Below are 23,713 nucleotides of genomic sequence, written 5' to 3'. Positions count from 1 at the left end.
GGAGATACAGATCAAGGCATAATTTGCCAATGACTGCAGAATTTAACCCTTGAGTAACCCTTCTGGAATTTGCTGTCATTGAACCTCTAGTTTTTGATGATGATATTCAAATTAACAGATTTCTTGTGCATTCCAATGGAAAACTTAAGTTCAAGGCTGAGACCTTGTTCAGTGCTGATCTGGGACAGATGGATACATTGCTGATTATAGTGGAATACTCTATGCTTCTCCATGGGCTGCTGTCTGTAATGCTTTCAACCATCTGTTGGATAGTAGCCAAGGTAACTTTGCTAAAAATGTGTTGCTGTAGACAGGCATCAATGGTAGGTGCAGCAACCTTCTTAAGATGAGCTTTATGAGACATGTTCCTTGACTTGTCTAGAGAGTTTGGCAGTACTCTTTTGTATATAAAGTTAAAATGCTGGAGGGAAGAGACATTTGCCATTGAAGAGATGCAATGACATGGATTTCTGAGTGACTTTCACTTCTAGGCAATGAATTATAAAAGAATTTCTATTGTAAAAGCTGTGTCCTAGGTAGAGGCTTGAGGTACTTCACACCCATCCAGTGAGCGGCAGCCAAAAGATTACAGACCCATTATAAATACCACCCACAGGATGGGTACAGGGTGCATAATAAAGATATTAAACTAAAAATAACTGTGCAAATTGTCCATAGTGCCACTGTGTTAGACAATATAGTAATACTAGAGTCTTTCTTTTTTGAGTCACCCTGCCTCAGTGGGAGACAGTCAATAAAAAAAATACAGTTGAGTATACCAACAGTACATTAATGAGATACACTATGCAAGAAAACACAAGAAATGTGATAATTTGAACACAATCATCAAATAATACAAGATCATAGACAGTAAATTCCAACCCTTAAAGTCAGGTATCACATAAGGTCACAAGAATGACATGCAAAAAGTACTCTTATGCAAATAATAATGTTGACACCATGTAATGAATTACAACTTCCTTTTCTCAGCTAGCATCCTAGTAAATGTTCTCTCAGCTAGTATCTTAGGCAATGTTCTGTCAACTAACATCCTAGGCAATGTTCTCTCAGCTAACATCTTAGGCAATGTTTTGTATGCTAGTATCCTAGAAAATGTTTTAAGAATGTTTACAGGTACAGGTCGGCCATCACTGATCCGGCACTAATCCTGATTTATGGGGTATTTTAAAGGTAGGATGAGGTGGTAAGATGTTGGGTTAAGTGTATTCTAACCTAACCACTCTGTGATCCAGCAAAAATCACTAATCCACCACCCTACAGGTCCCAATGATGCTGGATTAGTGATGGTTGACCTGTAACATAAACAAGTTTCGTAAATACTTGCAGTGTTCCACCGTGGAGGCTTTGAAGGATGCATACGATGATAGTGACTTGTAATTTGTGCTGGCAGAGAGGTAGTGAAGGAGCAGAGTTTACAGCGCTGCTTGTGTCTGCTGTGCTGCACCACGTGCTTCTTCAGGTTAGGAAGTGTCTGATGTAAACAACAAAACCTCAGTTATCTATACCAATTCTTATTTTACAGGTAGAGGAATAAATACACCTAGGTGCCTTGTGACCTATATTAGGACAAATTTTTATTATTATATTTAAAAATATGCACTAAACTTGTATGGGCCATAGTACTCTGCAGTGTTAGGGTGGAAAAAGAGGCACAAATGCAGTGTAACGCAATCCTTCACTAACATTTTAACCCTTTGAAGGTCGCCAGGCCCTCTCAGAGACTTGTTCTCAGGGTCGCCAAAATTTAAAAAAAAAAAAAATTATTTTTTCTTATGAAAAGATAGAGAATCTTTTACCAATCATAATGACACCAAAAGTATGAAATTTGATGGAAAACTTACGGAATTATGCTCTCGCGAAGTTAGCGGTCTCAACGATGTTTACGCATCGGCAATTTTGCCCACTTTGAGCCCTATTGTCAGCCAATTCCAGTGTACTAGTCGACAAAAATCATGACTATTTCGCTAGAACTCCATTTTTTCTATCGAATGAGTACAAGAAACCACCCATTTTGCCAATTTCACACAAATTTCAAAAGATGTCAATTTCCAAATAGGGTCCAGAATAAACAAGAAAAACATTTCTGGCATTAAAATAACATTTCCTCTGTTCATTAGTCACATCCCCAGGCCCCTCTTACATTTCTTTTGCTTTCCACTTTGATTTTTTATTCTCACAAAAATAATAAGATTTACTGTTATGCAGACTACTGCATTAGTGTAGAAATGGTATAAATAATATCGGCGCACTTGTGGAAGAATATTAGACTCACCAGTTGATGTGTATTGGACGCTTGGCATGATTTGTTTACTTTTGAACTTTGGTAAAAATCGAACATTTCTGCTACTTTGAGCTCAATTTCAAGGTACTTTTCATTGTAAAACCAGTCAAAATGATCTCAATTTCTGTAATGTCTTCCATTCTATACAATGAGACCAGGAAAACTAGAATACAACAATAAATACCATACGAAAATACAATGCAAAGTCGTTGTTTTAACCCGTAAATGGTCCAAACGTATATATACGTTCACTACTGTACTGCCCCAACTTTTTTGAGAAAAAAAAAAACATTGTTGTTTTTTAATAGGAAAAAAGAGCATATGGTACCCAGGCATCCTCAATTATTTTAATATGGCACACAGTGAGTGCTCACACCCATTCTCTCATGTCTAGGTGACTCAGGATTATCGTGGCAATGTTAAATGTATGACACATAAAACGTATATATACATTTGGGGCACTAGCAGTAAAAATGTATATATACGTTTGGACCGTTTACGGGTTAAACCAAAAACACGGTCAAAGTTTTTTTTTCTCATTACGCACTGTGTGTTGCAGGATTTTTTTATACTGAGCACACTGACCACATAGACCCAAGAGTTGCACATGTGTAATTCAACAACATGTCGGTTCTCTGAACCATTCATCTACAATCTTTGTGAACACTTGAATATTAAAAACTTCAACCAGCTCTGAGGAGCTGGGATGTGTACCCTGGATAATAATCATGACTTCTGTGAACTACAATACTGAGATGATGGAACACATACCCTGGATAATAATCATGACTTCTGTGAACTACAATACTGAGATGATGGAACACATACCCTGGATAATAGTCATCACTTCTGTGAACTACAATACTGAGATGATGGAACACATACCCTGGATAATACAGTCATCACTTCTGTGAACTACAATACTGAGATGATGGAACATATACCCTGGATAATACAGTCATCACTTCTCTGAACTACAACACTGAGATAATGGAATACATACCCTGGATAATACAGTCATCACTTCTGTGAACTACAATACTGAGATGATGGAACATATACCCTGGATAATACAGTCATCACTTCTCTGAACTACAACACTGAGATAATGGAATACATACCCTGGATAATACAGTCATCACTTCTGTGAACTACAATACTGAGATGATGGAAGATATACCCTGGATAATACAGTCATCACTTCTCTGAACTACAACAATGAGATGATGGCACAGAAAATTAGCTGCTCTGAAATCTTTAGTTGCACTAATGAGTCTTTTTCCTAATTTTTTTAGGAAAAAGGATGAAATCTTTCCCCTTCCCTTAATGTTAATTAATATTAAACAATACATTCAAACAAAGTTAACTTTCGCACACTTTAACACTTGATTTAAGACAAATATCATTAGTGGACATGAGTGTGAGCAAGATAATATTTATGAAGGAATTCAGGAAAACTGGTTAGTTGGACTTGAGTCCTGGAGGTGAGAAGTACAGTGCCTGCACTTTGAAGGAGGGGTGTTGATATGCTGCAGTTTTGAGCTGTAGTACTGGCATGTCTCTGGCAAGACAGTGATGGAGTGAGTGATGGTAGAAGTGTTTCTTCTTTTTTTGGGTCACACTGCCTTAGTCGGAGATGGCTACTGTGTTAAAAAAAAATATGTTATCATGCTGACCTTGAGTGTTTTTCCACAGAGAGGGCAGCACATTCTTCGTGCCTCAGGTGCAACAAACATACTATCATCTTCTCCACTTCCTACATCATCCTCATCCAGCAATGAGCAATTATCTTCTGAAATGTAAAATAAAATAATCATTATCAACTAATTAATAACAAGAAGAATATTATAATGCATAATACAGTACATCCTCAAGTCAAGTCTGACTCTTCCACTCCAACTCTACTCTCCATTTTTTGCAAAAAAAAAAACAAAACAAGACATTTTCATATATCTATTGAACAAGTCTACCCCAGATTTAAGGCACATTAAAACAACATCTGAAAATTAAAGAACTGTAATATGTGTTGGTACTGGGGTACATAGTGTGGTGGTACTGCTGTACAGTATGTGGTGATACTGCTGTACAGTATGTGTTGGTACTGGGGTACACTATGTGTTGGTATTGGGGTACACTGTGTGGTGGTACTGCTGTACAGTATGTGTTGGTACTGGGGTACACTATGTGTTGGTACTGGGGTACACTGTGTGGTGGTACTGCTGTACAGTATGTGTTGGTACTGGGGTACACAGTGTGGTGGTACTGCTGTACAGTATGTGTTGGTACTGGGGTACACTATGTGTTGGTACTGGGGTACACTGTGTGGTGGTACTGCTGTACAGTATGTGTTGGTACTGGGGTACACTGTGTGTTGATACTGAGGTACACTATGTGTTGGTACTGGGGTACACTGTGTGGTGGTACTGCTATACAGTATGTGGTGGTACTGCTGTACAGTATGAGGTGGTACTGGGGTACACTGTGTGTTGATACTGAGGTACACTATGTGTTGGTACTGGGGTACACTATGTGTTGGTACTGGGGTACACTATGTGTTGGTACTAGGGTACACAGTGTGGTGGTACTGCTGTACAGTATGTGTTGGTACTGGGGTATACAGTGTGGTGGTACTGCTGTACAGAATGTGTTGGTACTGGGGTACACTGTGTGTTGATACTGAGGCACACTATGTGTTGGTACACAGTGTGGTGGTACTGCTGTACAGTATGTGTTGGTACTGGGGTACACAGTGTGGTGGTACTGCTGTACAGAATGTGTTGGTACTGGGGTACACGGTGTGGTGGTACTGCTGTACAGTATGTGTTGGTACTGGGGTGAATTATGTGTTGATACTTGGGTGCACTATGTACTGATACTGGGCTACACTATGTATTGGTTCTGGGGTACACTGTGTGTTGATACTGAGGTACACTATGTATTGATACTGGGGTACACAATGTGTTGGCACTGGGGTGCATTGTGTGTTGGTACTGGGCTACACTATGTATTGGTACTGGGGTACACTATTCAATTCAATTCAAACTTTATTCTCTATAAGTATTACAATGCTGAGTTTACAGAATTTGGTTATTGTGTGGTTTACATGTAGTAAAATAATAATTACAGAGTGTACCACTAGATAACAGATATCTTGCTACTCCTACTTACACTTTGGTCACACTTCACAGACACGCACATGCATATATATATATACATACATCTAGGTTTTTCTCCTTTTTCTAAATAGCTCTTGTTCTTTTTTATTTCTTCTATTGTCCATGGGGAAGTGGAAAAGAATCTTTCCTCCGTAAGCCATGCGTGTCGTATGAGGCGACTAAAATGCCGGGAGCAATGGGCTAGTAACCCCTTCTCCTGTATACAATTACTAAAAAAGAGAAGAAGAAAAACTTTATAAAACTGGGTTGCTTAAATGTGCGTGGATGTAGTGCGGATGACAAGAAACAGATGATTGCTGATGTTATGAATGAAAAGAAGTTGGATGTCCTGGCCCTAAGCGAAACAAAGCTGAAGGGGGTAGGAGAGTTTCAGTGGGGGGAAATAAATGGGATTAAATCTGGAGTATCTGAGAGAGTTAGAGCAAAGGAAGGGGTAGCAGTAATGTTAAATGATCAGTTATGGAAGGAGAAAAGAGAATATGAATGTGTAAATTCAAGAATTATGTGGATTAAAGTAAAGGTTGGATGCGAGAAGTGGGTCATAATAAGCGTGTATGCACCTGGAGAAGAGAGGAATGCAGAGGAGAGAGAGAGATTTTGGGAGATGTTAAGTGAATGTATAGGAGCCTTTGAACCAAGTGAGAGAGTAATTGTGGTAGGGGACTTGAATGCTAAAGTAGGAGAAACTTTTAGAGAGGGTGTGGTAGGTAAGTTTGGGGTGCCAGGTGTAAATGATAATGGGAGCCCTTTGATTGAACTTTGTATAGAAAGGGGTTTAGTTATAGGTAATACATATTTTAAGAAAAAGAGGATAAATAAGTATACACGATATGATGTAGGGCGAAATGACAGTAGTTTGTTGGATTATGTATTGGTAGATAAAAGACTGTTGAGTAGACTTCAGGATGTACATGTTTATAGAGGGGCCACAGATATATCAGATCACTTTCTAGTTGTAGCTACACTGAGAGTAAAAGGTAGATGGGATACAAGGAGAATAGAAGCATCAGGGAAGAGAGAGGTGAAGGTTTATAAACTAAAAGAGGAGGCAGTTAGGGTAAGATATAAACAGCTATTGGAGGATAGATGGGCTAATGAGAGCATAGGCAATGGGGTCGAAGAGGTATGGGGTAGGTTTAAAAATGTAGTGTTAGAGTGTTCAGCAGAAGTTTGTGGTTACAGGAAAGTGGGTGCAGGAGGGAAGAGGAGCGATTGGTGGAATGATGATGTAAAGAGAGTAGTAAGGGAGAAAAAGTTAGCATATGAGAAGTTTTTACAAAGTAGAAGTGATGCAAGGAGGGAAGAGTATATGGAGAAAAAGAGAGAGGTTAAGAGAGTGGTGAAGCAATGTAAAAAGAGAGCAAATGAGAGAGTGGGTGAGATGTTATCAACAAATTTTGTTGAAAATAAGAAAAAGTTTTGGAGTGAGATTAACAAGTTAAGAAAGCCTAGAGAACAAATTGATTTGTCAGTTAAAAATAGGAGAGGAGAGTTATTAAATGGAGAGTTAGAGGTATTGGGAAGATGGAAGGAATATTTTGAGGAATTGTTAAATGTTGATGAAGATAGGGAAGCTGTGATTTCGTGTATAGGGCAAGGAGGAATAACATCTTGTAGGAGTGAGGAAGAGCCAGTTGTGAGTGTGGGGGAAGTTCGTGAGGCAGTAGGTAAAATGAAAGGGGGTAAGGCAGCCGGGATTGATGGGATAAAGATAGAAATGTTAAAAGCAGGTGGGGATATAGTTTTGGAGTGGTTGGTGCAATTATTTAATAAATGTATGGAAGAGGGTAAGGTACCTAGGGATTGGCAGAGAGCATGCATAGTTCCTTTGTATAAAGGCAAAGGGGATAAAAGAGAGTGCAAAAATTATAGGGGGATAAGTCTGTTGAGTGTACCTGGTAAAGTGTATGGTAGAGTTATAATTGAAAGAATTAAGAGTAAGACGGAGAATAGGATAGCAGATGAACAAGGAGGCTTTAGGAAAGGTAGGGGGTGTGTGGACCAGGTGTTTACAGTGAAACATATAAGTGAACAGTATTTAGATAAGGCTAAAGAGGTCTTTGTGGCATTTATGGATTTGGAAAAGGCGTATGACAGGGTGGATAGGGGGGCAATGTGGCAGATGTTGCAAGTGTATGGTGTAGGAGGTAGGTTACTGAAAGCAGTGAAGAGTTTCTACGAGGATAGTGAGGCTCAAGTTAGAGTATGTAGGAAAGAGGGAAATTTTTTCCCAGTAAAAGTAGGCCTTAGACAAGGATGTGTGATGTCACCGTGGTTGTTTAATATATTTATAGATGGGGTTGTAAGAGAAGTAAATGCGAGGGTCTTGGCAAGAGGCGTGGAGTTAAAAGATAAAGAATCACACACAAAGTGGGAGTTGTCACAGCTGCTCTTTGCTGATGACACTGTGCTCTTGGGAGATTCTGAAGAGAAGTTGCAGAGATTGGTGGATGAATTTGGTAGGGTGTGCAAAAGAAGAAAATTAAAGGTGAATACAGGAAAGAGTAAGGTTATGAGGATAACAAAAAGATTAGGTGATGAAAGATTGAATATCAGATTGGAGGGAGAGAGTATGGAGGAGGTGAACGTATTCAGATATTTGGGAGTGGACGTGTCAGCGGATGGGTCTATGAAAGATGAGGTGAATCATAGAATTGATGAGGGAAAAAGAGTGAGTGGTGCACTTAGGAGTCTGTGGAGACAAAGAACTTTGTCCTTGGAGGCAAAGAGGGGAATGTATGAGAGTATAGTTTTACCAACGCTCTTATATGGGTGTGAAGCGTGGGTGATGAATGTTGCAGTGAGGAGAAGGCTGGAGGCAGTGGAGATGTCATGTCTGAGGGCAATGTGTGGTGTGAATATAATGCAGAGAATTCGTAGTTTGGAAGTTAGGAGGAGGTGCGGGATTACCAAAACTGTTGTCCAGAGGGCTGAGGAAGGGTTGTTGAGGTGGTTCGGACATGTAGAGAGAATGGAGCGAAACAGAATAACTTCAAGAGTGTATCAGTCTGTAGTGGAAGGAAGGCGGGGTAGGGGTCGGCCTAGGAAGGGTTGGAGGGAGGGGGTAAAGGAGGTTTTGTGTGCGAGGGGCTTGGACTTCCAGCAGGCATGCGTGAGCGTGTTTGATAGGAGTGAATGGAGACAAATGGTTTTTAATACTTGACGTGCTGTTGGAGTGTGAGCAAAGTAACATTTATGAAGGGATTCAGGGAAACCGGCAGGCCGGACTTGAGTCCTGGAGATGGGAAGTACAGTGCCTGCACTCTGAAGGAGGGGTGTTAATGTTGCAGTTTAAAAACTGTAGTGTAAAGCACCCTTCTGGCAAGACAGTGATGGAGTGAATGATGGTGAAAGTTTTTCTTTTTCGGGCCACCCTGCCTTGGTGGGAATCGGCCGGTGTGATAATAAAAAAAAAAAAAACACTAGAACGCCTAGCATGGCTAGGCATTTCGGGTAGACTTATATTAAATCTTAGGTTTAAAATGTTACAGAATTATGAGATAAGTTGGTATTATGGCTAAGTGACTAAATACTAGTTGTGAGTTTAGCAATGTGAATGCTTTTGTTTTGGCACTATACATAGTTTCAGTATTGGAGTATCACAGGCCAACTTATGACTAGTTAAGATTCATTATTTTGAGATTGAGATTGATATTTCTGTTTATGGTCAAATGGGTGAGTGAGTGTAAGTGTGAACCACCAGGTGGTATTCGTATTATTAGTTGACAGGGTGTATCAGGAAGATAAGATATTTTCTGATGGTAGTTTTGAAGGTGATGAATGTGTCTGCAGTTTTGGAATTTTCAGGTAGGGTGTTCCAGATTTTAGGAACTTTGACATACATTGAATTTTTGTAAAGGTTTAGTCGGACACGGGGAATGTTATAGAGATGTTTGTGTCTGGTGTTGTGCCTGTGGGTTCTGTCACAACTATCAAGAAAGCGTTTTAGGTCAAGGTTAATATTGGAATTTAAGGTCCTGTAGATGTAGATTGCACAGTAGTAAGTGTGGATGTACTGAACAGGGAGTAAGTTTAGATCTATGAAGAGTGGGTGGGGGGGGGTTGCCAGGGATGGGATTTAGTGATTATTCTTACTGCGGCTTTTTGTTGGGTTATTATTGGCTTTAGGTGTGTTGCTGCAGTTGAACCCCAAGCACAGATAGCATAGGTGAGGTATGGATATATAAGTGAGTGGTATAGTGTGAGAAGGGCAGTTTGCGGCACGTAGTATCGTATCTTGGAGAGGATCCCAACCGTTTTGGATACTTTTTTGGTTATGTGTTGGATATGGGTGCTGAAGTTCAGGTTGTTGTCGAGGTATAGGCCTAGGAATTTGCCCTCATTATGCCTGGTAATTAGAGTGTTGTCGATCTTAATGTTAATTTGCGCATCTCCTGCTCTGCTACCAAACATAATGTACAGTGGACCCCCGCATAACGATATTAATCCGTTCATGAGAGCTCAATGTTATGCAAAATTATCGTTATGCGAATGAATTTTCCCCATAAGAAATAATGGAAATCAAATTAATCTGTGCAAGACACCCAAAAGTATGAAAAAAAAAATTTTACCACATGAAATATACATTTTCCTACACACAAAGAGAAGGATACATACACAATAGTAGAGTAGTACATGCACAGTATAAATTGTGCATGTACTACTCTACTAAATGAAGAATAAATGACACTTACCTTTATTGAAGATGCAGCAATGACTGATGAGACACTGTGTCCTGGGAGTGCCTTTTCCTCCTGAGTACTGTAGGTCCTGTTTGGCATTTTCTTCCAGAACAGGCCTTATCACACTGTGTATGTCACTACGATTCTTAAATCTCTCAAACCAACCTTTGCTGGCTTTAAATTCACCAATATGAGCACTAGTTCCAGGCATTTTTCCCTGTTCATCTGGGTGTTAGTCGACTGGTGTGGGTTGCATCCTGGGAGACAAGATTAAGGACCCCAATGGAAATAAGTTAGACAGTCTTCGATGACACACTTTTTTGGATTATCCTGGGTGGCTAACCCTCTGGGGTTAATTGTTTCTTGGTATTCTCAATAAGCCACACCAACAACGGTGCTACAGCAGCAGCAGCAGCTGACAGTGCTACAGCAGCAGCTGACAGTGCTACAGCAGCAGCAGCAGCAGCTGACAGTGCTACAGCAGCAGCAGACGATGCTACAGCAGCAGCAGACGGTACTACAGCAGCAGCAGCAGCAGACGGTACTACAGCAGCAGCAGACGGTACTACAGCAGCAGCAGCAGCAGCAGCTGATGGTGGTACAGCAGCAGCAGCAGCTGACAGTGCTACAGCAGCACCAGCAGCTGACAGTGCTACAGCAGCAGCAGCAGCAGCAGCTGACAGTGCTACAGCAGCAGCAGCAGCAGCAGCAGCAGCAGCAGCAGCAGCAGCAGCAGCAGCAGCAGCAGCAGCAGCTGACAGTGCTACAGCAGCAGCAGACAATGCTACAGCAGCAGTAGACGGTACTACAACAGCAGCAGCAGCAGCAGCAGCTGATGGTGGTACAGCAGCAGCAGCAGCAGCTGATGGTGCTACAGCAGCAGCAGCAGCTGACAGTGCTACAGCAGCAGCAGCATCAGCAGTTGACCATGGTACCACAGTATTTCAATAATATTTCTCACCCTTTTTACCACAGGGTTGGCACTAGAAGCTTTCTTGGGGCCCATGGTCACTTATTTTGCAGATAAAATCACCAAAAACACTGTAATAATATGAAATGTTACGATTGTATGCTTGGATGTTACCGCGGAGGCTGGCTTGTAAACAATGCCACCGGCGGAACATGTGAGGCTGGCTCAGGCCTCACATAGACGTGTCTCGGACGAACAGCGTTGAGCGGGTTTTTTAGCGGTATGCGAGGCAAAATCTTAGCGATAAAATGTATCGGTATGCGGATTTAACGTTATGTAAGGCCAACGGTATGCGGGGGTCCACTGTAGTAGGTTTTGTCAACGTTAAGCGTAAGTTTATTGGCTGTCATCCAAGTCGATATTTTGATCAGCTCCTCATTAACAATGGTGTTGAGGGTTGCAAGATTAGGGTGAGAGATGACATAAGTCGTGTCGTCAGCAAAGAGAATGGGGTTCAGGTGTCGAGATACGTTTGGAAGATCATTGATGTATATGAGGAAGAGCAGGGGACCAAGGACACTTCCCTGCGGAACTCCAGTATCAAGTGGCTGTGTTGTTGATGCTGTGTCTTTAATGGTGACATACTGATACCTATTAGTAAGGTAAGATTTGAAATATGCAAGCGCATGGCCTCTTATACCATAATGGTCAAGTTTGTGGAGTAGGATGTCGTGGTCTACTGTGTCAAAAGCTTTTCTTAGGTCAATAAAAATTCCTAGTGGATATTCCTTATTTTCCAATGCTGTGTAAAGCAGATCTAGCATTTTTATAATTGCATCGTTAGTGCTTTTGTTTTTCCTGAATCCAAATTGGCAGGGGTTGAGTATGTTTTGTGACGTTATAAATGAATATAGTCTCCTGTGCATGAGTTTCTCAAAGATTTTGGATAGCAATGGTAAGTTTGATATTGGCCTATAGTTGTTTAAATCTGTAGGGTCACCACCTTTATGTATTGGTGTAACCCTTGCCGTCTTGAATAGTTTCGGGAAGGTGCTAGCTTCTAGTGACTTGTTAAAAAGCAATGAGATAGTATGCGAGAGGACATGGGCCACTCTCTTGTACAATAATGGTGGGACATGAGACAGATTCCCTGAGTTATTTTTAAGTGACTTTATAATCTCGGTGACTTCCGTGGGCTCAGTTGGAGCAAGATAAAAGGAATTTGGGAAATTCCCATCTAGGTAGTCCCCGGCATGGGCATTGGTACGTGGGATTTTATTGGCGAGATTAGAACCTATGGTTGAGAAGAAGTCGTTTATCTTGTTAGCTGTGTCGGTGGGTTGCAGTGGTGTTTCATTAGGTTTAGTTAGGACAATATTCTTGTTTTTTTTTCAGTTTGTGGGTCCCTAGAATCTGAGAGAGTGTTTTCCAGGTCTTTTTTATATCTCCTCTTGTGTCAGTGAATCTACTGGAGTAGTAAAGCTGTTTGGCTTTCTTTATTACTTTGGTGAGAGCTGATGAATAGTGTTTAAGAATATCTTTGTGTATTAAGCCCTGTCTATATTGCTTTTCATATTGGTGTTTCTTATCAATGGATTTCAGAATGGTGCTGGTTAGCCATGGGCAACCAAGCCGTTTGTTTGTGATCTGTTTTGTTTTTATAGGACAATGTTTGTTTTATAACAAATAAATAAATAAATAGTCTAAGTAGTTTGTTAAGAAAAATGTCTGTCCTGTCGTCAATACCATTGGCCTTGGAGAATTCTGTAGGCCAGTCAACAGTCTCTAAGTCAGCTGTGAACTTCCTTATTGAGGCCTCATCATGGAGTCTAAATGAGACTTTGTTGTATTCAAGTGGTGGTTTACTAATGTTTGTCAAGAGGAAGGTAGGGTAGTGGTCTGTAGTACTATCTGTGATTATCCCTGATTTAAGGGGGGCTAGTATATTGGTCCATATGTGGTCTATTATGGTTGCACTTGTTTCAGTGAGCCTGGTTGGTTTAGTTATTATTGGTGGTATGTATTGTTGGTATGTATTGGTATGATGGTACTGGGGTACACTGTCTTGGTACTGGGGTATACTGTGTGTTGGTACTGGAGTACACTATGTCTTGGTACTGGGGTACACTGTGTATTGGTACTGGGGTACACTGTGTCTTGGTACTGGGGTACACTCTATCTTGGTACTAGGGTACACTGTGTCTTGGTACTGGGGTACACTATGTCTTGGTACTGGAGTACACTATGTCTTGGTACTGGAGTACACTATGTCTTGGTACTGAGGTACACTATGTCTTGGTACTGGGGTACACTGTGTCTTGGTACTAGGATACACTATGTCTTGGTACTGGAGTACACTATGTCTTGGTACTGGAGTACACTATGTCTTGGTACTGGGGTACACTATGTCTTGGTACTGGAGTACACTATGTCTTGGTACTGGGGTACACTATGTCTTAGTACTGGGGTACACTATGTCTTGGTACTGGGGTACACTATGTCTTGGTACTGGGGCACACTATGTCTTGGTACTGGGGTACACTATGTGTTGGTACTGGGGTACACTATGTGTTGGTACTGGAGTACACTATGTGTTGGTACTAAGGTACACTATGTCTTGGTACTGGGGAACACTATGTCTTGGTACTGGGGTACACTATGTCTTGGTACTAGGGTACACTATGTCTTGGTACTGGAGTACACTATGTCTTGGTATTGGGTTACAGTATTACTTGGTACTGAGGTACACTATGTCTTGGTACTGGGGTACACTATGTCTTGGTACTGGAGTACACTATGTCTTGGTACTGGGGTACACTATGTCTTGGTACTGGAGTACACTCTGTCTTGGTACTGGGGTACACTATATCTTGGTGCTGGGGTACACTATGTCTTGGTACTAGGGTACACTATGTCTTGGTACTGGGGTACACTATGCCTTGGTACTGGGGTACACTATGTGTTGGTACTGGGGTACACTATGTGTAGGTACTGGGGTACACTATGTGTTGGAACTAGGGTACACTATGTCTTGGTACTAAGGTACACTATGTCTTTGTACTGGGGTACACTATGTCTTGGTACTGGGGTACACTATGTCTTGGTACTGGGGTACACTATGTGTAGATACTGGGGTACACTATGTCTTGGTACTGGGGTACACTATGTTTTGGTACTGGGGTGTTACTGAATCAAGGTCAGTTGAGCTCTGTGACTCACTCTCTTTCATCCAAATAACAAAGGAAGTCTGTCAATATAGGAGCTACAGAAGACTACACACAGAGTGTGGTAGACCTTGTAAGTCATGTCATGGAGGATGTTCTCTAACATGACCATTCACACTCACAATTCACTCTCATGAGTCTACTCATATTTAACTAACAAACTGTATGCCAGTTTTCATGTATAACTCCTGTGAAGAACTGAACAACACCACCAAACACCAGTATATCAGCAGTGAACAACAACACCAAACACCAGTACGTCAGCAGTGAACAACAACACCAAACACCAGTACGTCAGCAGTGAACAACACCACCAAACACCAGTACATCAGCAGTGAACAACAACACCAAACACCAGTACATCAGCAGTGAACAACAACACCAAACACCAGTATGTCAGCAGTGAACAACACCACCAAACACCAGTACATCAGCAGTGAACAACAACACCAAACACCAGTACATCAGCAGTGAACAACAACACCAAACACTAGTACGTCAGCAGTGAACAACAACACCAAACACCAGTACATCAGCAGTGAACAACAACATAGAACACCAGTATACCAGCAGTGAACAACAACACAGAACACCAGTATGCCAGCAGTGAACAACAATATAGAATACCAGTATGCCAGTAGTGAACAAGTGAACAACTTCTGGTGTATTTAGGAACCACTGTGACACTAGTGTGGGGGCAAAACATCACCAATAAAACCTTCCTGTAACAGCATTTGTGAATATGTCTCATGCTGATGACATTATGTATATACCATCACCACCCATCTATTGACCATCACCAATTAAATGTTTTCCATCACCAACCATCTTGTTTCCCATCAACAATCTGTTGCCCATCACCAAACCATCTGCTGCCCATCACCAACCATCTGTTTCTCATGACCAACCATCTGTTCCCATCAACCACCTGTTTCCGATCAACAATCTGTTTACCATCACCTTCCTCCTTTCCTCCTCTCCTTCCTTCATGCTACCTTGTCCTCCACTTTCTCCCTACTATACTTGCTGTAACAGTCATGGAATCGCACAAGTTCATTGAACATCAACTCAGTCCTCAGTTTGCAGGTTCTTGCTTCATCTACCTGCTAGCTCATTTGTCAAGAGGGCTCCGTCCCTCCCTCAAGTAAGATACATGTGACTCTGTTAAAAACTGTTAGGTAAAAACAACACAAGTGCAACTAATGAAACATTTTATTGTGGCAACGTTTCACTCTCCAAGAGCTTCATCGAGCAAGCAACACCTTGATTGATTGATCACTGTAAGACACATGTGCAACAGGTATTTTTATTCCCAAACATTTTACCTACACAGAAGGCTTCTTCAGTAAAATAAAGAGGAAGCAAAAGCAGTAGAGATGTAGAGACAATGTAATCAGTCCATCACCGTCAATGAAGTAATCTTGTCAGCATTGTATACCATTATTATTACGTACTATATTGACTGATCATGTTCAGCCAGCAGGCAATACCCTCAACCATACCTTGTTCAACCAGCAGACTATACACACACACATAAACACTCCACAGCATACTTGGTTGATTATGTTCAACCAGTAGACTATATACACATACAATGTAAAACACTTCACAACATGCCTGTCAGATCATGTTCAGCCAGGAGACGAGGTATGTCAATAATACGGTATTCGGAGGTTCCATGTTTGTTACGAATGTGGTGTCGTAGTTGGTTGTGATCCTGACCCAGAAACACACAGTATCCACACCTCAGAGGAAATGACGACTTGTGGCATTCATGTATATGCTGAAAAACAATAATATCTGTCTTTATTATTAAAGGTCAGCCAGTACACTGGCTTCTGCTGCTTCATTCAGTCATAAATGGTTAACAACTGGTGACCCAGTATACGTACTAGCTTCTACTTCTTCATTCAGTCATACAAAATATGAATCAAGAAAACCTGGGTGACCTAAGAAATATTGCACTACAAGTGCACTATAATCCTCTTATCATTTAGTTACAAGTGAGCAGAGTTCTCAACAGTTTTGCTACCTACCCCAGTAAGGCAAAATGCCCAAACATACATACATACATTTTATTGTGGCAACATTTCACTCTCCAAGAGCTTTGTCAAGCCGTGACCTTTCACCTAACAGTGCCAGTAATTCTACCAACATTACCACAATTTTTTATTAAATACTCTATTAAATGCTCTATCAGATTTATAAATCTGACAATACACACACAACACAATAATATAAGACACTGAACCATGTGGTTGATCACATACATATATATATATATACATATACAGTAGACTGTCATTTAGCACGAGTTTATTTGGCACGATTTGGGCATAGCACGATTGAAGAATTGCAGCAAAATTTTATGTAACACATCGTAAGATGAATTTAACACGGTTCAGTTTGCGGGAAGGAAAAAAAAAAACTTCCCTTTTCCTCAAGCAGCTGCCTTGTTGTGGATCAACGGGGGAGATCTCTTGCCATCTCCAGCCACCCCCCAACACCACCCCACAATCCCAGCATTCGTATTTCATACGTTTCCAGCCTAACTTCCCTGCTACAAGCTTGTGATTATGAACTGTGTTTTGATCTTTTAATTGCTAAATCTTGTATCTACCAAGCAATCATGACACCCAGTAGGCATACCAGTGTAGCTCAAAGTGGCAAGAAAAGGTGTAAGCATTTAAGTCTTAGAATTAACGAAGGAAATAAAGATATTAGACAGGACATCTTGTGGCCATAATGAAGTGTTACTTTGTACACATAAAAAAGAGGTAAACATAAGTTTGTGTGACTGGCTGACTTACTGAATGACTGACTGACTTACTGAATGACTTGACTATCTTACTGAATGACTTGACTGACTTACTGAATGACTTGACTGACTTACTGAATCACTTGACTGACTTACTGAATGACTTGATTGACTTACTGAATGACTTGACTGACTTACTAAATGACTTGAGACTTACTGAATGACTTGATTGAATGACTTAAAGTTAGACACTCAAGCACAACCATCAACTTCAGTACCAGAACCTCTACCATCCACCTCAGCCCAGTAGGACCACAACATAACTCTCCACTCTCATCACAATCATCCACAAACACCAGCTCCCACAATTTAAGGTAAGAAATACTATTATTTCTGTTACATTTGTAGTCTTAAGCAGTAAAAACAACATAATACATCACAACAACGAACAACAATTACATATTCACTTTTATTTTTGTAAGATGTGGAGGCCTAGAAAAAGTTGTTTGGCTTTTTGGGGGCACTCAGGAACATAACCCTATTTTTCCCATAAGTCCTTCAGTTTATCTAACACAGTTTTTTACCTAACACGTTTTTTTTTCAGGAATGTAACTACGTACTGTGTTAACCCGTAAACGGTCCAAGCAGATCTACGTTCACATGTGTAGTGCTACAAAAGTAGATCTACATTTTTTCTTACATATTTTCAAATATAACAAAAAAAAGTATATCAAAGTTTTTTACACATTTTCAAATGTAAAAAAACATAAAGAAGATCTACTTTTTTTTACGTACTTTCAAATGTTGAAAAAAACGTATATATACGTTTGGACCGTTATGGGTTAAATAACGGTCTACTGTGTACTTCTTCTTCTGTCAATAAACCAGCCATATCCCACCAAGACAGGGTGGCCCAAAATGAAAAACAAAAGATTCTCTTTTTAAATTTAGTAATTTATACAGGATAAGGGGTTACTAGCACCTTGCTCCCAGCATTTTAGTCACCTCTTATTACACACATGGCTTATGGAGGAAGAATTCTTCTCCACTTCTCCACGAAGAAAAATGCACTGGATGTATCCTGAGGCAGGGTGGCCCAACAGGAAAAACGAAAGTTTCTCCTTTTAAATTTAGTAATATATAGAAGAGAAGGGGTTACTAGCCCCTTGCTTCCGGCATTTTAGTTGCCTTTTATGATACATATGGCTTACAGAGGAAAAATTCTGTTCCACTTCCCCATGGAGATAAGCAGAAATAAAAAAGAACAAGAACTAGTAAGAAAAATAGAAGAAAGCCCAGAAAGGTGTGTATATATGCTTGTACATGCATGTGTAGTGTGACCTAAGTGTAAGTAGAAGTAGCAAGATGCACCTGAAATCTTGCATGTTTATGATACAGAAAAAAGACATCAGTAATCCTATCATCATGTAAAACAATTACAGGCTTTCATTGTACACTCACTTGGCAAACAGTAGCACCTCCCTGGGTGGTTGCTGTCTATCAACCTACTACATTAAGGGAATATATCACCGCTAGGAAAAATAAACATATATATGTATTTGTATATTCTTGATGGGGAAGTGGAACAGAATTCTTCCTCCGTAAGACATGCGTGTTGTAAGAGGTGACTAAAATGCCGGGAGCAAGGGCCTAGTAACCTCTTCTCCTGTATAAATTACTAAATTTAAAAAGAGAAACTTTCGTTTTTCTTTTTGGGCCACCCTGCCTTGGTGGGATACGGGCGGTTTGTTGAAAAAAAAAAATATTTGTATATATTTTCAAACATACCAGCCATCTCCCAATGAGGTAGGGTGACCCAAAAAGAAAAAACAAAAGTCAATTCTCTGGAGTCTAACATTACAGACTGACCTGGAAGAAGTCAGTTCTTTGGAGTCTAACATCACAAACTGACCTGGAAGAAGTCAGTTCTCTGGAGTCTAACATCACAGACAGGGCAGCTCCGGCCTTGTGCTTGGTTTCCCAGTAACACCATAACTACCGCATCACAGTGGTCGTTCAGAGAGGCAGCAATGTGTTGTTCTATGTCACGGCGACAACGACTCCATGTTTCACACTTGGAACACTTGTACTTGTGCTGTTCACTCTTCAGCTTCCATTCATCTATACAGCAATACAATGCAATTCACTACAACAATAATTTAATCTTAACAAATAAAAGCATATAATACACAAGCATACAAGAATTTAAATGCCATATACGACTGTGGAAACTACAGTTTCCAGTGAAACTCAGACAACATTACTGCTACTTCAAAATGCCTAAGTAATGTTACATTAGGGTAGGTGGTAGGTCAGTGTTGGTGGTACATCAGTGTAAGTAGTAGGTCAGTGTAAGTGGTAGGTCAGTATAAGTGGTAGGTTAGTGATAGTAATGTTTACTTGTATAAGAATATAAGAACATAAGAAAGGAGGAACACTGCAGCAGGCCTGTTGGCCCATACTAGGCAGGTCCTTCACAATCCATCCCACTAACAAAATATTTGCCCAACTCAATTTTCAATGCTACCCAAGAAATAAGCTTTGATAATTCTATTTACCCATGTGCAAGTCCCACTCAAATCCAACCCCTCTCACTCATGTATTTATCCAACCTAAATTTGAAACTACCCAAGATTTTAACCTCGATAACCCTACTAGGCAGACTGTTCCACTCATCAACTACCCTATTTCCAAACCAATACTTTCCTGTATTCCCTCTAAATCTAAACTTATCTAATTTGAATCCATTACTGCGGGTTCTCTCTTGGAGAGATATCCTCAAAACCTTATTTATATCCCCTTTATTGATACCCATCTTCCACTTATACACTTATGCCCAACAAAGACAATTACAAGGAAGGAAATACTGTAAAAGGTGTGAGAGTGTAACTGTGGTATAACCAACCTAAAGTGATTAGAGGGTCTTGATCACAAGAAGTGTTCTCATTGGCTGTGTTGATGAAGAAGTTGACCTCATTGTGTCGTGCACGGGAACCATATAACCTGAAACATACCAAATGTTATCACCTGTAATGCACACTACTCTGCTTCTTTCATGTTAACAAAAAGGAATAATTTACTCAAGAATTTTTCTTGACACAGACTTGAGTCTGAATAATAATAATAATAATAATAATAATAATAATAATAATAATAATAATAATAATGGAAATGGGAAGTAAAATGCCTGCACTCTAAAGGAGGGGTTTGGGATATTGGCAGTTTGGAGGGATATATTGTGTATTTTTATACATATATACCTCTAAACTGCTGTATTCTGGGCACCTCTGCAAAAACAGTGATTATGTGTGAGTGAGGTGAAAGTGTTGAATGATGATGAAAGTATTTTCTTTTTGAAGATTTTCTTTCTTTTTGGGCCACCCTGCCTCGGTGGGAGACCGACTTGTTGAAAAAAAAAAATAATACAGTAGACCATTACATGTATACTATAACACATTAGTTATGTTCCTGAAAATGCCGTGTTACATAAATCCAAGTAAATAAACTGAAGAACTTATGAGAAAAATAAGGTTACATTTCTGGGAGCCCCAAAAAGCCAAACATTTTTTTTTTCTTTTTACACCTCCAGATCTTGCAAAAATAAAAAGGAACATGTAATTGTTGTTCATTGTCATGATGTATTATGTTGTTTTTACTACCTAAGACCACAAATGCAACAGAAATAATAGCATTTTGTACCTTAAATTGTGGTTCATGGTGTTTGTGGATGATTGTGAAGAGAGTGTAGAGTTATGTTGTGGCCCTACTGGGCTGAGGTGGAAGGTAGAGGTCCTGGTACTGAAGCTGATGGTTGTACTGGGGTGTGCATAAATTCTGCAATGGATCTCTGCTTCACACTGCAGTACATTATACAGCTGATGGTAAGGAATCATCAGCTGCTCTAGACACTGTTTCAGAGCAATGCTTCTAGATTTGTCAGGGTCCTCTTCAGTGAAAAAGTCTAACTTTAAGTCAGCAAAGTCAAGTCTGTAAGTCAGTCAAGTAAGTCAGTCAGTAAGTCAGTCAATCAGTAAGTCAGTCAATCAGTAAGTCAATCAGTAAGTCATTCAAGTAAGTCATTCAAGTCAGTCAGTCAGTCAGTAAATCAGTCAAGTAAGTCATTCAAGTAAGTCAGTCAAGCAAGTCAGTCAAACAAATCAGTCAAGCAAATCAAGTAAATAAATCAAGTAAGTCAAGTAAATCAGTCAGTAAGTCAGTCAGGTAAGTCAGTCAGTACATAAGTCAGTTAGTAAGTCAATCAGTCATTCAGTAAGTCAGTCAGTCTGTTTATTCAGGTAGCTCTGATCTACGTGTCATTCTTTTCAGGAGATGAAAAGATTACAGCACAATTCACAAACACACAAGCTAGCTTTGAGAAGAGAGTCGTACAAGACGCATATGCACAGAGGGCTGGGTCAGGGGTGGGTGGCAGGGAGGCTACGTAGGTCTCCCCCTCAGAGACAACAGCCAGGCCATTGTCTCTGCAGCCGACGCTCCAGATTTTTTCCCCGCCCACAAACTGAACTATATTAAGTTAATTTTACAAAGTGTTATATAAAATTATGAAGCAATTTTTCAATAGTGTAATAGCCAAAGCGTGAAAAATAAATATATGTAATATAACGGTCTACTATAATAATAATAATAATAATAATAATAATAATAATAATAATAATAATAATAATAATAATAATAATGCAGCCTCTCCTCACTTAATGATGGAGTTCTGTTCCTAAGACAACGTCGGTAAACGAATCTGTCGCTAAGCAAGAAGCATACTGTAATGGTAGTGGGTTTGTGTCAATCATCTTTGACATTGTTGTAATGTCACCTCTGCACCATTTATAACATTTTTAGAATATTTTTAAACGATTATACAGTAGTGTATTGTATATTGTAATAAACAGAATAGAGGAAATCAGCTCTAATATACATTATTTAGGTGTGCATACTGGTCAGAGAGCCCGGCGTAAGTCTGAGTTGTCGGTAAACAAGTACGTCACTAAGTGAGGAGAGGCTATATTTCAAATCATTATCAAATAACACACAATAATTTAAAGCCCATAATATGCACACATTTCAGGAAAATTTAGATTACGATTAAGACTACTTAAGACAAGAAAACTACTGTACTTTACAGTTATGGTGTTCTTAAAGGTTTAGCACAAGGTATTGACAACAAAAACAATAGGTAAAATACAAGTAACAAGATTGTTCATTAAAATTAAATGACTAACTGACAAGTTATAAAAAGCTGATCATTGTAAATACAACAAAAAAACTCTATTAAAATAGCAGTGTTACAATAGAGAGAGAGGAGTACACAAAGAGCAAAATTTTTGGGGTAGAAATATAATGGAGACAGTAAGTGCAAGAGAACGAATATTGGGTGGAAGCTGCAAAGGCTGGTTGCAAATAAATGTTTTGCATTTACATTTGATTATCATAGAGCACATCAGCTTCAGAAAAAGTGCTTTCAACAATATTTTTAAAGGTGGTAGGGGAGAGGGGAAAAGTTTTAGAATCATCTGGGAAAGAGAGTAAAGAGATTCTGGGACCTTTTAGATGCATGGAGTTTTTACTCGGGTTGAATCGAACACTTGAAGCATCAAAGGGGTACAGTGATATCTCGGGATATGACTTAATTCGTTCCAGAAGACTGTTCAAGTGCTGATACCGTACAAATTTATTCCCATAAGGAATAATGTAAATTATATTAATCCATTTCAGACCCTCAAAAATCCACTTACAAAAGCACTTACATAAATACACTTACATAATTGTTTGAGTTTTGAGCTGTTCGTATACCGAGGTACCACCGTATTTTTTTTTTTTTTTGTATTCCTTCCTATGTATTCTTTTTGCAGCTCATTAAGAAGAGCTTCAGGACTGGGTTTATATTTTCCTTTACTGTCTTGTTGACTGTATATACTGTAGTATGCAGTGTAGTAAGTGTGGATGCTCTGAATATTGAGTAAATTTAAAATTTTGAAAACTGTTGTCTGGAACCTGACTGAATGATTATTGTTGAGTTGCAAATGGTTGTAGGTGATTTGCTGTTGTAGATCTCCCAAGCACAAATACCATAAGATATGGACAGATTAGAGAGTAGCAGAATAAGTAATGTTGTTTGAGGTGCATAATAACATACTTTAGAAAGGATGCTCACTCTCTTGGAGACCTTAGATATATGCTTGATGCGAGTGTTGAATTTTAAAATATTATCAATGTGTAACCTAAGAATTTTTCGTTATCTTGTTTTTTAACCCTAAAACTGTCCAAACGTAGATCTACGTTTTTTTCAACATTTAAAAGTATGTAAAAAAGTATATCTTTTTTTTTTTTTTTTTTTACATTTGAAAATGTGTAAAAAACTTTGATCTACTTTTTTTTTTGTTATATTTGGAAATATGTAAAAAAAAACGTAGATCTAGTTTTGGAGCACTACGCATGTGAACGTAGATCTGCTTGGACAGTTTAACCCTTTGAGGGTTTCGGCCGTACTAGTACGGCTTACAACCCAGGGTTTTTGACGTACTAGTACGCCTAAATTCTAGCGCCCTCAAATCTAGTGGGAGAAAGCTGGTAGGCCTACATATGAAAGAATGGGTCTATGTGGTCAGTGTGCACAGCATAAAAAAAATCCTGCAGCACACAGTGC

The 23,713-nt window shown here is 39.6% G+C and overlaps 1 protein-coding gene across 1 annotated transcript in view; it reads right to left on the bottom strand.

The window, feature by feature from the left end:
• LOC128685839 (uncharacterized) overlaps positions 1-23,713 on the bottom strand; it is a 69,409-nt gene that overhangs the window by 38,351 nt on the left and 7,345 nt on the right. Inside the window, exons 3-7 of the mRNA XM_070079743.1 lie at positions 19,958-20,055; positions 18,965-19,173; positions 15,912-16,077; positions 3,979-4,094; positions 1,346-1,492 (exon numbers count right to left, since the gene is read on the bottom strand). Coding sequence (XP_069935844.1) covers positions 1,346-1,492; positions 3,979-4,094; positions 15,912-16,077; positions 18,965-19,173; positions 19,958-20,055 — 736 coding nt within the window. The remainder of the gene's footprint in view (positions 1-1,345; positions 1,493-3,978; positions 4,095-15,911; positions 16,078-18,964; positions 19,174-19,957; positions 20,056-23,713) is intronic.

The sequence above is a fragment of the Cherax quadricarinatus genome, unplaced genomic scaffold (assembly GCF_038502225.1).
Source record: "Cherax quadricarinatus isolate ZL_2023a unplaced genomic scaffold, ASM3850222v1 Contig12, whole genome shotgun sequence".
NCBI lineage: Eukaryota > Metazoa > Arthropoda > Malacostraca > Decapoda > Parastacidae > Cherax > Cherax quadricarinatus.
Note: the sequence above shows the minus strand (reverse complement) of the source record. Positions and strands in the feature narration are given on the sequence as shown.